The 18532-nt window shown below is 40.6% G+C and overlaps 1 protein-coding gene across 1 annotated transcript in view; it reads right to left on the bottom strand.

Moving 5' to 3' along the window:
• The window catches only part of SIPA1L1 (signal-induced proliferation-associated 1 like 1), a gene marked incomplete at its 5' end in the record, with an annotated part of 47793 nt that overhangs the window by 12469 nt on the left and 16792 nt on the right, over positions 1 to 18532 (bottom strand). Inside the window, 4 exons of the mRNA XM_009866803.1 lie at positions 5172 to 5611; positions 8131 to 8249; positions 11028 to 11152; positions 15908 to 16057. Of these exons, the coding sequence (XP_009865105.1) occupies positions 5172 to 5611; positions 8131 to 8249; positions 11028 to 11152; positions 15908 to 16057 (834 nt within the window). The remainder of the gene's footprint in view (positions 1 to 5171; positions 5612 to 8130; positions 8250 to 11027; positions 11153 to 15907; positions 16058 to 18532) is intronic.

Raw genomic sequence — 18532 nt, forward strand, 5'->3', positions numbered from 1 at the left:
GGGTGGTTTTCGATGGAGCTACTCCTAAGTTATGTTGACATTTCAATCCGATGCAACTTGCATCATATTGGGAGCACTAGGGCTTAAGACAATATTGACCGGAACAGCCTTAAAAGGTCAGGCAGTTCTGCATACAGTTACAGGAAAACTTTGTATACAGCCTTAGTGCTGAAATATCATTATATATTTGGAGACTAGTTTTCTGTCAGCTCTCTAAACAACTTAGCCACATTTTCATCTCTGTATCCAACACTGCAAGGAGTGAATTTGAAACAGATGGTAAAGAACAGCTTCTGACTGAGAAATAAAAATTAGCTGCAAGGCTGAATAAAGTCACTGAATAATCTTTTCTTCCTTAGCTCAACAGAAAATTCTTCACCACTCTTCTTAATCCTGATAAAACAATGCATTTCTTAATGGAACAGAAAAAAGAATTTAAGGTTAAATTTATGTTGCCACCTGGGAAAATAACCTCATGTACATTTAGTCTTACAGAAGCCAGTTATCTAATCTGTGCCACTTGTCTGGCTCCTGCTGTAGTCAATGAAGAAATATCCTTAGGAGGTGATTCTCCTCATCTTAAATTAGGTGTCTCAGATACACAGGGAGAACTAATGTTCTCCACTGTCAACAGAGAGAGTCTGAAAAATCCCCTTCAACTATGTTTCGTTTTTAGATGGCTCAAGCACCAGGAGTGCCAGCAGTTCAGATCTGGGGATTTCCTGAGGAGCCTTCCTACCTCAAGAAGGTGCCGCAGCCCAGGCTTCCATCGAACGTACACGGGGATGGCTGTGAAGTCCCTCGCATCAGGGGCGAGATGCATCTCCCCATACGGATGCAAGTCAAGTGACAGTAATGCAGATTTTGCATTACAGAGTTATTTCTTTTCCTTCCCTTTCCCTGTACATTTGAAAGGCCTATACGGAAGACGGGATATTAGGAGAATATGGGAAAAGATTTTTCTGCCCATCATGCCCGTATACCTGGTGCTGCACATCACAACCTTTGTACCTGCAATGGATATAAGCAAACATAACTTACGGCAAGAGAGCAGAGAAAAGTAAGAGCTAGGGGGAGAGGCAGTAAATTTCTCTTCGTTCCTTCTTCTCTCTCCTTTCTCAACACTGAAAGAAAACTCCTACACATGCTGAGTAAACCAGCCCATCTGTGAGGCATCACCACCACAAAATGAAACCGCCGAGGTCTGTGGAAGATGCACGTCTTCTAAACGAAAGGCACAGGGCTATTTTCTTTTTCATTTTTACCCCATTCTAAATACACTCAAGAAGCGGTGGAGTCTTTTGCTTCAGTGAAGGCAAAGGGAAGTTCTGATCATGTTTCCGAACTCTTTAATCCATCAAGTAGTTCTCCAGAAAGTGCTAGCTGTGAGAAAACATTTATTGATCAAAACAACTCCAGACAGGCTGGTGGTGTTGATCCTTAATATTACTAGGCAAAGAGGGTAAAAAGTGCTGTTTGGTATGCTCTGCATAAAACTTATATAGAAAATGCATGTGCATATGTAATGAAATAATTATAATATTTTATTAAATATCATACTGAATACACACAGGGTGTATTTTAAATATTATTACTTTAATATTTATTATAATATGTATCCTATAATAGATGCCAAGAGCAGCCTGGCAAGTAAGCATGAAAACTAGCATACAGTTCTAAACACACTTTTCTTTAAAGCATATTGCGTATTCTGAGCTGTGGTTTAGAGTGTAGTATTTTGGGAGGCTATTCTGCTTCAGGAACTATGCCCAGAACTGTGGATGTGACCGAAGCTTTTCGCCCTACACAGGCAGGCCAACAGGTGACAGAAAAAGAGACACACTTGTTAACTGAGAGTGTGTTTGGAGAGCAAAAGGCTTTGGATAAACTCTAGAAGAATTAAATCAGGGCTGAAGCACTGTGGTGGTGATGGGAAGAGTACTGGACAACAGGAAGCATGTGGATGTAACAGACTCCTGGACCAGCTTGATTATACTTGGAAGAAATCCAGTTCTCCTTCTCCGGACACAGAGATAGCTGCTGTTGGCCACCCCCTACATCTCACCTCAATTACTGCAACATCAGGGAACAAAGGAAAAAATCAACTATTACATGACAATCTGCAAAAACTGCAGATGAGCCATTCATAAAAGTATTCTGCAATCAGTAAATAATATTTTAATTATCCTAAAATTATTAGGAGTAATGAGAAAGATACTTGATTAGAAATAGCCATGACTTTCCCTTTAGTTTTGATCAGAGGACCATAAGAAACCATATAGTTTAGGTGGAAATGAAAGTTTGATTTCATTTTTTTTTCTTCGGGAATTCAGGCCATCAGCGCATATGGCTTCATTTAATGACATTCAGCTATAATGATTCTGTATAATTACTGGCCTACATAATGCAATCCTCCTAGGAAGTTATGAGAAATCTGCACAATCATCAGGAAGGACTTTGGGAATGGGGGTGGAGAAGAAAAATAGAACCCAGCCAGAAGCTCCGCTGCAAAAGTTAATCACTATAATTTACATTTTGCCACCACTTCTCAGGTACAAGTTCTTTTATGCACCATCAAACGATCCGAACATTAATTATCGTTCCTGTCTTATACAGACACAAACACTCTAATTTGTGGTGATTTTCTTTTCTTTTGTCACCGAGTTCTTATTAGGGCCAAACGCCTTTTCTTCTTGCTCAAAACCCCCACTCTAAAGACGTTACAGACATTCTGGCATCCATGGGCAAAAGGTAGAAAAGTGAGAAGCAACAAAGGGTTGTAACAATTTAGAAACTGATAGAGAAGCACACCAATTAAGCTGTTCATTTCTCATGAAAAGTAGCCTCTTCAGAATCATCCTTTCATCTCTCCTCCTTCACCTCCTTGAAGCACGCAGCTGCAGACACATTTTGGAAGTACCATTTTTAACGAGCCTCCACCTCCAAGCTGGAGAGCTATGGGAGAGCTGGGAGCAAACATCTGGACCCAGAGTTTCCTCAGGTCAGGACTGCTGCTCAGCATGCAACCACCCACTGCGGGCACCGTGAGAAACAAACCAAAAGCTTTTAAACCCAGACTGTGCTTTTGCTTCATTGTGAGGCACCAAACACGTGTTCTAGTCTTCAAATATAAGAAATAATAAAGAAACACAAGTTGGTCTTTGTTTTTCCTCCACCAAAATACATGACATGGGTGTGAGGATTGCAGTATTTCTCAAGTATCGTGCCCCATGTGTTCTACAAACTGCTGTCACTCCTCTTTCCAATGAGCCTGCAATTTTAACGTCTGATTTCTGAATGAAACTTCATTAAAAAATCCAACTGTGCTCTCTAGCATAAAGCCTAGTGGACCCTTATCTGGAAATTTCAGTAACAGCCCCCAAAAATTCAGTAACAACCCCTAAAAACCACGTAGAGAATCATTTCAGTATCACAGGAGAAACAACGTAAATTAATCCAAATTATCCAGAGAAAACACCATGTTTGGTGACACAAAGCTATCATGTAATAAATAACGAGACAAGGTCCTAAACTTAAGTTTGTAACCGAGTTGTCAAGTATATCCATGGAAGACAAAGATGAGAACTGTCAGGCTGTGCCTGCCCTGCAAAGATGTTTCTTTCTATTAAATTTTCTTGGATTTTCAACTGAACTAACCCTATTTGGTGCTCAAGGGGGAAAACATCCTCAAAAGTGGAAAAAAATCCTTCCAAACGGAAATCCTACCGACAACTTTGTTAGAATCAGCCTTTCATGTAAAATTCTCACATTTAGTGCTACTGCCAGTTACATTCAGACAAATACTGCAGGGCACATGGTAAATTCTAATGAACATTAAGTAAATGCATATGAATGTGTCCATCTTTAAATTAAATAAAAACTCAACCCTGTAGATAAGCACCATACAGCTTTTTACCTTCGAGAAAGGGGCACGTGCTAACATGGTCAAAATTAAGTAAATCCCTCTGCACAGTGTGTTCTACAGACTTGCTCAAGTCCTTCATGCACACACAGCTACTGGAAACACCAGTCTCAAAAGCTCTGGGTAGAAATATACCAGCTGAATATGAGCTTTAGTGCCAAAAATGGCCAACCAAGAGAGGCAGAAGACCAGAGCGGAGCCACTGTTAGTAGATTACTTTGTCAAAATTACCATGACGAAGTACATGGAGACCGGTTCGCTATGTTACAGTCTCTATGACAACCTCCTATTTGCAGCCACTGTCTGAGGAGTTGTTAAACTGTCTGATAAACATCTAGCCTTGCAGAAATGTAGCTTTGCTCAAAACGATTAGCAAAAATTGCTTCAGTCTGTAGGCATTTTAGATGCATTTTCAAAACAAAGGTGCCTTCAGAACAAAAAAGCAACAGCCAGGCTCTACAAGGCCAACAAATTATGAACACATATCTCCCTTGAAAGAGTTGTGTGTTTTTTCTTGGTGCCAGTGTGACACAGTGTATTTTTCGAAAAGCACACTGAATGCTTCTTGAGAAACAGGTTAGGAAAACGGTCTAAAATATTTCCTGTCTCTAGCAGCTCTTGTAGAAGTATGTTCAACCTGAGGTGTTCGAGCGCATTATTAAACACATACCTGATATTGCCAATTTTACAAGTGGCAAAACTGAAGGAGAGAGGGAAGGTGACTGTCATGTGTCATACCCACAAGTCTGCAGCAGAATGAGATTAAAATCTGCATACTAGCACTTGCAAGCAACTTGCTCTCGGTACTGATCATACTGACTGCAGGTAGATTTCTAAACAAAAAAACTGGGGGGAAAAATGCACAACATCTGAAATGTGTACTTCCAAGTCTAAAAAAGAACTCCACGTTAAACTGTGAATAAAATGGGCCAATCTCCATTCTGATCCACATGTGAACTACCAGACACTCCTCATGAACACATCAGGCACGTGTCTGTCTTGCATTAGTTTAGCAGCAGCAATATGGAAGATGCTCTCAAAGACATTCTCGAGTATTATAAGCAGTAGCAGATGCGCAGACTAAAGGTGGTCTAATTTTCAAGCATTCTGCACAGCGGGCTCTCTCAAAACACTGGTTAACATAAGCAGGAATCTCTTTCTTCAATATCCACTTCTCACTTTTGATAGGTTAGAGTGAGAATGGGAAAATGAGTGTGGAAGGGTCAATCTCCTAAGAGGTGAAAATTACCTCGTATGCGAGACGGCATCACTAAGACTATAAGCGCTGTTCTCCCTTGTTAGAGGATTGGAGGCTGGCTGGCTCTTGCTGTGAAGATCCAGGCTCAGCGAAGACTCGGTTTTTCGGTCCAGGTGGCTCTCTTTTTCTAATGTCCTGTCTGCAATGGAGACCACTTCACTGGAGCTGTGCCACAGCGGTGCCACCTTCTCCTTCGTGAGCCCCGTGCGGGGAGACGTCGCTGTTCCCAGGGACGCGGTGCTGCCGTGGCTCGGCCCGTAGGAAGTGGTGTCGATACCACTATCGGCCGAAGTCCCTTGAAGGTAGTTGTAGCTGTTGAGCTCGGACTCGGTGCGCTCTCCACTGTCGTACCACTTCTCGTCGCTGTGAGCACTGGAGGCGTTGCTGGAAAGGGTATTGCTGCTGGAATGGCTGGAGTAGTGGCTGTCAGACTGCAGAAGAAACAACAATCCAAAAAGAGAAAAAAACCAAAACCGCCACACTTGCAGGTTTATCTCAAAATTATGGCAACAGTAGTGGAGGAGGAAACAACAGTTACAAAAGTCACCATCGCCCAAAAGGAGCTCTTCTACCTTGAAGTACCAGACAGACACAATGAGCAGACTAATAAACTGAACACTTCATTCCAATGCAATGCATATGTTCGGTTCTGGGTGCACATGAAAAGCTTTCATACAGATTTGGAAGCCATGCCTTAACTATTCAGGGAAACAGTTGTTTGTATTTTGTCCTAAAATACTTTACACTGTTTCCTTCCAAGCACACTTCTGCTTGGTCCATTTCAATGACATTGGCCAAAATGTGTAGACTTTGACTTGGTTTCTAACTACAGTAATTAAAAAGATTCTGATTTTAAGACCCTGGTGTTTTAGAACATGAAACATAATCCACAGAAGGCACATGTTATTTTAAATAATCCAATTGCCTATTGAAAGGTTAGAGTAGGGCAAAATAAGCCCTATCCCTTTGCAGCAGTGTAGATCTCCCCCTCAGCAGGCGTGTCCTTCGCAAATTATTACTGAAATGCCATCTAACTAATCTGAACTTGTTTTCCAAAAGGCAGAACTGCAAGAAAGGAAACTTTAATGCAATGCTTTTAGGTTGTCCCATCAGGGCATGCCCGTGTCTGGCTGGTTTGTGTGTTTTGCACTGGGCCACAGTCCACTGGTACAAAGAAACTGAACGTCCTCAGTTCCATAGTGGGCAATGGTGGAACACCCCACCACAGGGATAATTCTTCGCTGTACGCTCATCATTGCCTAGGAGCTCACTTATTTTGGGGGTAGTTATATCCACCCGAATTCCTTAATTTCAGATAAATTCTGCAGATGGACACCAAGTTCTGATCAGAACTGAAGCAGATTTTTGGTAGACAATGGACGTGCGTGTTTGGTGACCAGAGGGCCTGGGAATAAGGGAAGGGACGAAAGGAGATGTAGAACCACCTTTCCTATTTGTCTGCCCACGGAGTTTTATCGAACAGGCATGGGTGGAGATCCCAGCCAAATAAAAAAAATTAGATACTGGTTCTGTTTTCACCATAAAAGAGGGAAAACAGAGGATGGATGTATACCAAGAGCAAGAAATCTCAGCAACCATGTTTCTTATTTAGTATAATAAGAAACTTATGTAAGAATTGACAGAAAACCTGGAGGAATATGAAGCTGATCTGGATTGCTAGTTATCTCCAATTAAAGTTACTGCTCTTCATTAGGAACCACATCACTCCCCCCCATCCATCTGTCCACATAATAAAGATTTACTTTAACAATAACTAAAAGAGAAGAATGGAAGCATTAATGATTCCAGTGCTGCACTTTGCACGCAAGCTAATGGGTTATGTGTTACATCATTATACAGTCAAAAACATCTCATGGAAAACTGGTCAATCTAAATATAAAAAATATTTTGTGCTCTAAGAATATGAAGACAGGTGTGCTGGGGTTTTTGGTTTTCTTCTGTTTTGTGGGGGTTTTCTGTGTTGGTTTTTTTTAAATAATAAATATGTGTTGTTATGAGTTAAGAACCTAAAAGGAACACTGCCAATTGTACTGAAAAAATACTGGTAACCAGGAGCAAATAACAGGGACCAATTAAAGACTATCACATCTAAATAAATGCAACTAATACTTTCATTATATTCATGCAACATAAGTCCCTATTTTAGCTGATTGTACAAACAAAACACAAGTAATACAGCTTACTGGGCAATTTAAACTTTAAAGGGTAGGTTTCTTTTTATTCCAGTGGCTTAAGTAATTTTCAAGACATTTTAACATTATGAACATTACTGCATTTATCTCTCTCTGTATGTAAACTGGGAAGTGACAGTCTCTGAAAAGGTGTGAATATCTAACTCTGCAGATCCAGAAAGACTGAATTTACCACTTAGACCGTAGACACAAATAAAACAAAGGTTTGGGCTTTTTTCAGCAGTATTCCAGCAGACCTTTCAGGCAAAGTCTTCCAAGAGTGTGCAGGGCAATTTATGGAAAGGAAGTCATAGTTAAATTAGATGAGGAAAATGGAGAAAATACAAAACCAAAGAACAAGGTCGCTACTCTGTCTCAAACAGGCATCTGAGCGTTGCATTATAAAATGTATTGGTAAACTAAGTCTCACACGTGAGGCCTAGGAATAGCTTTGTCAACTCCCACAAATCCTCTACTTATCACAAGAAAACAGACAAGAAGTTGCTGTTCAAGTGGCAGCAAAACTTTATTAACTAATAAATATTTCAGTAGGCTGTGCTTAGCTTCGGTAGGATTCAGGAGACAACGGGTCTGCTCTGCTCCTTCCTCCATGTTCTAGTAGGAACAGGGCTTGAGGGGTTTTTTATTTTTTTTTTAAACTGGCACTGTAAATGTAACCTTGAACACCACTTCTGGTACCAAGAGCTTGTGGAGCAAAAGCAAAACCATTAAATAATTCCTTTTTTAGGATAACTTACATGACCCTGCTTATTTGGAGACAAGTGAACCACAGGATCCTGCCTCATCAGCCTTCCGCTGGGGCTCTCTCTGAAGGACGGCAGCACTTTGGATACGGCTGGGAGGTGGCACGTTGGCTCTGCAACACAGCACACGACGACGGTCTGAAGAGCGCGTACAGCGCCACACGCTCAGAAAATGAGTAACCAAATCTTACACCGCAATCTTCCCAATGCTACCCCTAGCCAACAACTTTGGATAACTACTATGAAATTCACTCTGAATTAAAAAATAAATAAATTGATATTGTGACAAAACACAGGTGAGTTAGTGAGGGCCCATTCCTGCCTGGCGTAAATCAGTCAGACTTTGCGAAACACCAGCAGCCACCACTCGGGCTTTTGTTAGAACCACCGGAATGGTATCAGGGCCCCAATGTCCAACAGCACCGTAACAAAGCATTAAACCAGTGGAATATTCATTTTCACAGTGTATTGACATCCTCTCTCTATATGTACATTGCCTGTGGACAAGAGACTAAAAAAAAATTTATAAAGAATTGCAAGACCTGCACTTCCATGGTGTGTTCTACACAAGTCAGGACAATAGCAAAAGTCTACAGCACACACGTCGTGTGCTGTGATCACTTAAATGAATGCATTTTCTCCAGCACATATATTTCTTGTCAAGGTTAAGGTGAGTTAAATAAACATTTTCTTTTTTATATCTTTTCAGTTAGCAAATCTGTTGAAATTAAAATATTCCCTTAAAAAGTGATGACTGTGAATGTGGAAACTGCACAGATGTACAAAAGGAACACTTAGTAAACTAAACCTGACAAAAGTGGATGGAATTCAAATCACTCATCTTACATGGACACTCACAGGAGGGCTCTTTGCAATTAAACCTATTTTTTCCCAGGAGATAACTATGAAAGTCCAGAGGGTCTTCAGACACAGCCCATCAGGCAGGTAATTGCCTTCTCAGAGCCCAAGGTCAGGATTTTGAAAGACTTTTGCCATGTTCTTCTCTCCTGAGGTTACACAATTTTTTTTTATACTTTTAAGCAGAATATGTGCTTATGAACATCAAGTACTTAACAATGCCCATGGAAATTAGCAGTGCTTTCCCCAGCACGGCTACAGTTGGTTCATCTTGATTGGCAGCACTACTAGCTTCTCTTTTTTTTAAAGAAAAAAAACGTTTTTTTAAGTATGCAAAAAAACATAATTCAAGTTGACTTGCCCTGGCAAGTGGTAGCAAATAACGTTGGTGCTCCAAGAACAAAAGTCTTCTGAAGCTAAGAATGGGCCAGGAAGGAGCGAGTGTGTGGATTCACTGCACCTAATGCCTTATTTACCTTGAGACAGATTATCCCAAGTGGAAATGTGCTTATTTGTTGAAATGTGCTTATTTGTCACAGAATCAAACTTTCACCTAGACTCACCAGACCAGCACTAAAGTCTCCAGTCAGAGACGCAGCTTCCAACTGAGACTCTATGAATGCAGCACAGCACACAAGAGAGAAAATACAGGGATTATACATCAGTGTGTATTTCCCAGCCTGTGCCAAATGCCAAGAGTCATCAGTTCTCCCACACAATTATTCCCGTTCTTTTTGGCCTTATTTATTTATTCTGCTAATAATGCAACACCTGACATCGCAGAACAGAACTTGCTGGCAGCTCCACTCGGTGCCAACACCCAAGTGTTGGTCTGCAAAAGCAACGTTGAGCAAAAGATCGGTTTTACATGTGTCGTTACCATCACGCAGTACCAAAACATATGCGATTAAAAATCGCTCTGTCAAGATGAGAGCTGCAGATCAGTATAATCACAGCTTTTTAGTGAGAAGTACGGGGGGGAGTTGTGAGGGAGGGACTGACAGATGGCTTCGATAACAAGGCACAGCTCACTGAGGTTGTGAAGGTATGTGAACAAAGTACATCTTCAGAACTTGAACATTTGCCTTAAACTACTGCTGATCTCACTGAACACTATTCTGCCTTCGGCACCCGTCCATTTATGCAGAACTAAAGCTGCGGTGCAGTAAAACGATGATCTAGAAGTGCAACAGAGAACGTATGGAATTGTTTAACCTATGGTTTTTTTCTAACTTTGTTACCAATCTAGCAACATTGACCATGGTCATTGTGTTGGATCAACACTATTTGTAGACAGGACACTTCCACTGGTGCCAGTCTCATCAGTGTCCACTCCAGTCAAACCAGAGCTGTAGCAAAAAGCTTCAAATGAAGGCTTAACAAAGCTAATTTGCAGTACCCAGCTGTTTTATGTAGTTAGTATGTTCCCCCAGCTGACAGCTTAATTGCCAAGCTCAACGAAAAATGTATACACTGGTGGAAGGCGATTACCAAGCTATAGATTTACCTCACTATTTAAACTTTAATTGCATTTTTTCCATTCTGTATATGGTATTTTTATAGCTTCAACGATCAAACAATCAATTTGCATTTATATAGCACCATTTGAAAAGGAGCATCACAAGCACTTTAGACAAACTAAGCAAAAATTAAACTAAGCCAAGCCACTCAGGAGGGTAGGTGAGGTCAAACAAGTCCTCAACAGCAAGACAAATTGATGATTGTGTCTACCCAGCCGCTTCTAAAAGGACAGACTGTTTCAGGGTAAGAGCATTAAGGTAGATTTAGCCCCACAATCAAATGAAGAACTGAATTAACTTCTTCCTCAGGTGATACTCATAGCTTTCAAGGAAACAGACTGCAGAAGCTCATACACGCTCCAGACCTAATTACTCATCCCGATGAACAAGGTTAACTTTCAAAGACACTGAAAATACAGTGCTTGGGAGGGTTCTTTCTCCGCATGGAGAAGCATCGCCAAAGTCACCTTGTGGTTAGCACCACTTGCTCCTTGTAAACAATTAGTTACCTACCCATCTGGTCAGCGATACTATCCTCGCTCCTCTGCCAGCTGGGTGTGGATTTGCCGCTACCGCCTGTATCCGACTGTGTGTTCTGCCTGTCAATGGAAGCAGGGGATCTACGGCTAATTCCAAACCTGTTGTAACACCCCAAAAAAGACAAAGCAGATAATGATTTTCAATATGCATCAATCTCATAGAAGGAGAAAAGAGCACTTTAAAGAAGTGAGTGTCAAACAACAGGGCAGACCAATGGATAGCACAACTGCTTGAGGGATTTATAATGCTTTTCCATTTAAATTCTGCCACAGCTCTCAGGACCCAATTAGCACCTTTAACGTGTAAAGTTAGAGTACACATGAATTTGTTGAGCATTTTTGATCAAGAATACAATTGAAAAAAAATTAAAAAACCCAAATAGACCAAAGCATCTAGAAATAAAATTGCTTTCATTCATATAGATGTTTACATGGAAAGGTGACCAGACCATTACATGGTGACAGAAAACTGACCACAATGAGTAAAACCTAAGAAGTCTGGATAAAAGCCATACAGAGAAATGAGGTGCATTTATTGGGAGAAGATATCAAGGACAGATCCTTTTACCTGGGCAAGCTCTACCTCAAATTAGTCAAAGCGAGTATCAGAAAAGCCTGTTGGGACAAACCCATGGATCTCGGCCACCTTCCCGGGTTCTAAGCAACAGACTAGTAAGGTCACAGGTAGGTGGGTGCAGACATATACACAAACAACAAATTCATCTGGGACAATATTACACTGCCACGTATTTTAAATAAGCTGAGTGTATTGGTTAGGAGTTTCCCAAACCTGGTGCTTATAAATTCTGTAAATTATTATTTGTTCATAAAATAATTTGAGTGGATTAGTGCAAACTAAATACAGCTGTAGGAAAGCAGCAAGACGTATATATCCATTGCTGTAGAAGAAAGCATACAGTGCAAAAGAAAAACTGTGTGGACTTTGTAAACTCTGCTGGATTAGTCAGACAGATTTTGGAAAGCTCAAGAAAGATACAGTAAACTCAAGGAGAACTAATGACAAATGACACAAAGAGTGCCTCTGTGTTGTACCAAAGCCTACATGTCTTACATGCCTAAAAGCCTGTAAGAATAAAATCTACAAATCTGTATTACATCTGAGTCACTTGTAAGTGTGTAAGAATTATAGTTGGGTTCAGAATGAGCACACCAATCATTAAGAATTTGTCAAAAATAATGCACTTCTGAGTTGGTTTACCCTGCCCCGACATTCCTTGACAGAAAAAAATTTCTACATGCACAGAATAACCCCCAAAAGAACTACAACAAGCTGGTATAGTCTCTATACATCAAGGAGTTTCTCTTGCTCTATGTGACTAACACAGTAACAGAATGCAAAATACCTGAACAGTGCCTTCTACTGACTCTATACGCTACAGATCACCCCACAGGACCCCCGCTGTAAATCAGACATCTGCCCACCTGTTCGAACAAGCTGGTGTGGTCATCCCATTTGGAAGTTCATGTACTCATTAACTCAAATGAACCCACCAAAGAAACATCATATGGCTCAAAACAACAAAATCTCACTCCCACCCTATGTATCAGGATTTATCTGCCTTCTGAAAACAAACGACTTAAATGGGGAATGCATGAAATGAGCAACGCTCTTAACAGACTAGCTAGGATTTCACTTAATCAAACACTTAAATTAAACACGATGCATTCAGTGCCAATTCAACAGATGCGTAAGAAGTCCGAACACATTTCAAAAGCTGATCTTTAAATGGTGATCTGAGGTAATTTTCAAAGTTTAAGACATATCTTTTCATGATAAAATAACTAGAAGCTGGTATCTAAAAGAAGCAGCCAAGACCTCAAGAAGCTTCACTGTGATAAACTTGCACTGCATCAGTATTTTACTTTCTGTGTGTTGTCCTTTTGCTTAAACCCCACGATGCTCACATGTACAGAAGCAGTCAGTTTTGCATTTGGCATATTTTATGATGTGGGACCTTTTTTTCAAGATAAGAAAATATACATCCATGTTCCAATCCATCATGTTCTAAATTTTATTTCATTAAAATAATCGCTCTACTAATTAAACTGCAAGAATATTTAGGTTGCCTTTTTTACATGAAGCAGGCTATTTCAAGCCAAGAATAATAAATGCAGGCGGTGTTACAGTCTAGGCTGCTTAGTTATATAGCCTGTTAGGGTACGTAGGGATGAACCCAAAGAACTTGAAAGAGAAATAAATCTGGATTAAACAGTGACATTGTTTAAATACACATTTTATATATATGTCAAAAGAAGAAATGTATTATTTTAGTATTTTTGAATTTAACTTTTACATGCTGTAATCATTCATTACACATACATACCTTCAGGTAAACACAGGGCTAGTACACGAAACACACAGATACGCACATCAAAGACAGATCTGGATGATCTTGAAGGCAGTGAGGTTTTTGCCTACATCCAGCTTAGGACACAGACCAGTAATCTAGAAGAGGCAGCAGTTACTGCTCTTACCCATGTCTGACAGGGGCTGGACTCACGCCCATGCTTCCAGTCATTTAAGTTTCACAAACTTTCCAAATCTGTCACAGCACGCAACAAGGAACACATGCCTACCCAGATTACGTGGCTGAGAGTTCCTGTGCGGGGAAATCTCAGGGACTGGTGGCACCCAGAGCTCCTCGGAGCCTCCCTTTGGGAAACGACGCTCAGCGCCTGGTGGTCCCTCAGCCCCTACTCCAGCCAGTCTTTCTCCCCAACATCTCAGCAGCTGAACGCCACAATATCTCTCCTCTCTTGTAACAACGCGTGTGGGTTAATTGCTGACCAGTGCCATCTACTAACACCGAAGACGACTGCGGAGCTGCCCTGAACCTGGTCTCTCAGACAAATCTCAACAGAAGGTGCACATGGTCCTGCAATGATTTTTGATAACGTGGCAGACATTACTTTCCTTACTGAGGCAAGGGGAAGTTTCCTTCGTAATTACATTTTTCATGGTATCTTAATTCTGGCAGAAAATGTTTTGAAAGTCCTGAGTAAATATGATTCACGTGCACAAGGACAGTACGGGAGGCGAAGTGTCTTTCCTTTAAGAATAGCAGTCAAATAATTGGAGTTTAATAAGTGGGTTTTTTCAAAAGCGTCCAGTAAGGAACACGCTGAGTTCATGTATTAATTAATTCTTTCATTATTCCATTTAAATAGCGTGTCCTTGCACCGAACTAAAACTTCACAACCCAAAAGACTGTACGCAAGGTTTCTAGGACACATCTCTGCTGATCTTGCAAAATGCTCAAACAATACTGCAGTGAACATATGTGTATAATTAACTTACACGATAGAAAAGGGTTGGAGTGGGTGCTGGTGTGCTCTGAAACCAGTTCAAAACACGAACCCCAGTGTGTCTGAAAATCCCTTCCTACTCAAGCAGTTATGCTTGTGACGGTCTAAGGACATATGGCAGCAATACTTCTCTTGCAGAGCAAAGACATAGTTGGGAAAGAGCAGACAAGATATCGGGAGCACAAGCTGCTCTTCAGAATTCAAGGCAACACGTAAGTGCTGTTGGCACGAAGGAGCCAGGAATTACACAGCATATAAAAAGGTTAAGTGCCTTTTCCAGCTGCGGAGCTCTGGACGCTTTTATTTCGTTCCCTTACAGCAAAGTTTAATGGGTTTAGAGCAAATCTCCTAATGTCAGCAGGAGATCTGCACGAACTTAAATAATGACTTGAACAGGTCTCATGAATCGAAGCCTTCATGAGGGCGTGCAGCAGAGAACAGACGGCCTCTTCAGAAAACCTCAAACTGAGGTGCAAGGAGGAGAATATCTTCATCACCCTGGAGCAAGAAGCAGCACTTGTGCAAATGCACGCTCAGAACAGCATCCTTCAAATCGACACAGAGTTGCGTCCCCTTAGAGACACCTCAACCAGCAAGACTGTGCTTCGTGCTAAGCAGCTCCTGACAACGGTACGTAATCTTACTAATAGTAAGTGTTTTTAAAACAGGGAAAAAGATACTTCCACTTTAGAGAAGATCCAAACCAGAATGAATTACACACAATGACCTGCAATGTACTCAAGAAGACATCAGAGGGAAGCTTTGCCATGTGGACTATCAGTTTTGTCCCCTTATCTTCTCTATAGGAAGAAATTTGGAATGTGGTAGAAGTTCTCCTGCTGCCAATTATTTTTTTTTTTTTTCCCCTCCTTCGAGATGCTTGATTTATTGCTCCTTTCAGTGCTCTCTGAAAATGACACGGATTTAATTTGTTCCTCTGTAATTTGCTGCCCGTGTTGACAATGGATCACTTCAGAGAGATTGAAGTTTTCTGCAAAGCTGGAAGAGAGCACCTTAAGACAGGATGACTGTGAATACGTGAAGGAGACACTAGCGGCAGATTACTCAGCACTTTTGTGCCAGCACATCTGAAATTTTAGTTGCACTCGCCACTACTTTGCTTCAACTATTAGCACAGACTGCAAAGTCCCAAACCTACCGCTTACTTTCATTTACAATCTTAAACTGTAAAATGAGTCAATCTGCAAGATAAAATCAGTACCATTAATGAAGATTTTTTTAAAATCCCTTTGTATAGCAACCTGTGCAGCTGCAGACTAGGATCAGAGAGAGATGTTAGGTCGCAAAGGACAAAGGTGGGAAGCAAGGGATTTTAGAAGCTGACTTTTTCAAGAGGCATGACAGTGATTGTTGAAAACAAACATGGTTTTTAATGCATGTAAACAACAGCGGACAGGAGGCTGTGTAACACTCCTTTAGTTGAACATATATTACAACAAATGGAACAGAGGGAAAAAAAAACCCAAACCACTGCCTAAAAAGAATATGAAAAAGTGTGGTGCCTACCCTTCCGGCATTGATTTTTGCCTGTACGTGCCCCCACTAGAGCCGGTCTCACTTGAGGACGATAAGTTGCTCGGAGAATTGCGGCACTGCTGCGATCTTGCTAAGGCAATGGATGAAACGGTGACGTAGACATCGGAACCAGGAGACAACCTGTTCAGAGCAAACGAACCAGTACTGAACCAATGCTGAACAGCAATGTCGCAGCGCAAAGCCTGACGGACAACGCCACCCAAATCGGCACGTCAAAGAACACGGCATCGCGGTGACAGCAGAACTGAAGTCCGTTGAAGGATCAGACACTTTCCCCTTATTAATCTATTAGAAACCATGGAAAATCAGGTGTAAAAAGCTGGTTGCAGGGGGGTAAATGAAGAGAGACAAGGATGGGAGGAAAATCCCAGCACACACTAGGAAAACATCTCAGTTTCTAAAGCCCCGATTTGTTTTTATAGATTGCCTGTAAGGAATAAAGCCACACGACATTCCTCACCAAATACCAAACAGAACAAATTATCTCTAACTCTCCTAACCAACCCTTGTCTGGAATTTAAACTAAATGCAGTGAGCTGTCTATGCAAACTCTTCAGAGAGTATCAAGCTTATCCCTACCTCCAAACTGTCCACATCAAATCACAAGGAGTAAAAAAAGGTAGTGTTATCTAGAAATACCTTACCCTCCCCCCCAAAAAAATATTTAACATTCTAATATAAAACTATCTCATCATATTGGAACTCTGCTTAAAAATACAGACCTGAGTCACACGAAGCCTTCTCCTGTTAGAATACCCACACAACAAATACAAGGGCTAAGAACTGCAACCCGTGCACCTGGGCAGCCTGTCTGGAAGCCGCAGGCTTACACTGCTCAACTTGTAAATCCTATTCTGTACTTGAAGGCTTTTCTACATCATTTTCTGCTTTGTGCATTTTGTTTCCCAAACCCCAACTGAATTCACTGCTCCTAGCTAGTTCTGTGTTCTACTTGTTGGTGACTGAGGCCATCAAGAACCTCTGGCAGGGATTTATGTGGAGTTTGAATTACGCCATCCATGAACATCGAAATCCCACCGTGAACTCAAACCTTTACTCATTTGAACTAGGAAAAATACTGTAGCTTAAGTTAAACACTGATTTAACTTTTACCATTTAAAAAAAAAAAGCATACTGACTTTAGTGAAACACACAGATACATAATGTGGGTTCAGGGGTTTACAAGATCTTAGCGTAGCCACTGTATTTGTAAAGGAGTGGCAGATTTTAATCAGCTCTCACCACAATACTGTAAGAAAAATTCTTTTGACGGTGAAAAAACCCCATTGCTCTGATTAATACTAGTTACCTATGTGTACATATTCAAAGCACGTGTGTGTGTACATATCAAATGCGCATTCATCCCCCTCAGTACTTTGCAAAAACCACAGTAAACTAATAAAATCTTAAAATGAAAAGAGCAGCAGGACCAGACCAAACATCTTGATCGCCTGGAATGTCATGAAGTGCATATGACTAATAGCAACTCCTTTTCCCAGACCAGAAAGGAATGATCTAACGTCTGACCATCACAAGGACCATACCAAATCCAGTAATTCCTTTCTAGTCTACCAAACTGAATTTAACTTATCTCGCATTTATCAAACAACAAGTCCAAAATATTTGATTGCAAAGAACATGGTTCAAGAGTTAGAAACTTGGAGAGCCTTGAGCCAGGCAGTTCATTTTCCCAGCAGCACTCTTACAAAGAGGAAAAAAAAAAATAGTTCTGCCAACAAAAATATGTGATTTCAATAGCATTCATTCATCTATATAGGCAAGCACATTTAAACTCACGTTATGCTTGGCAGCACAATTCACAGTTTAAAATTATGACCTTTTTTCCTCCAATACTAAATTAGAAATTATGACAAGGAAACCAATTACTTCTCAAATAATTTCTGTAAAATTATTTCCCATTGGAAAATGCTTACGTTTTCACTTCAGGTTGAGCTATGCCTTTTCTTTACTTCCTCTGCCTTACCAAAACGTTGACAGCACGGTTTGGAAGGAATGTCAAGACTTTAGAACTATGTCATGGAGTTATAACTCATTTACAAAGATGAAAGACCTTGAGGGCAAACAAAATTATATTATAAATGTGGTCTCAACAACAGCAATGAAAAACCAGCCCGGTAGGACGCCCTGTCATCCAAAGCAGCGACACATTTTGTTGATGCAGTTCACAACAGCACTAAAAAACATTAACAGTGAAAGACATTTCATTTTATGCAAAACATATAAATAAGACAAAAGAACTTTAGAGTAAATTGGCTCAAATTGACTTTGTGAGTCGCTCTGAAATCTATTGATGAAAGGCACTTTCCAAGACAAAAGGAGTATTGTGTTAGCTGTATGCCTCTGTAGTTAAGATGCTCTGTGCTTGTCTTTAATTCATAATTAGAAATTGGACTAAACCAAGCTATTATGTCTTTCAAAAGGCAGCTTTAAGAAGAAAATTTCAAAATGGTTAAGTGCATGAGTCCCTTAATTGAATTTAAAAATAGGCCAAGCGTCCATGGCATTAAACAGATACAATTACACTGCAGTCAATTGAACAGGGATTACACCACGCGTGATTTAGCTCTAACAGGT

This window comes from Apaloderma vittatum, unplaced genomic scaffold, assembly GCF_000703405.1.
Source record: "Apaloderma vittatum isolate BGI_N311 unplaced genomic scaffold, ASM70340v1 scaffold28263, whole genome shotgun sequence".
NCBI lineage: Eukaryota > Metazoa > Chordata > Aves > Trogoniformes > Trogonidae > Apaloderma > Apaloderma vittatum.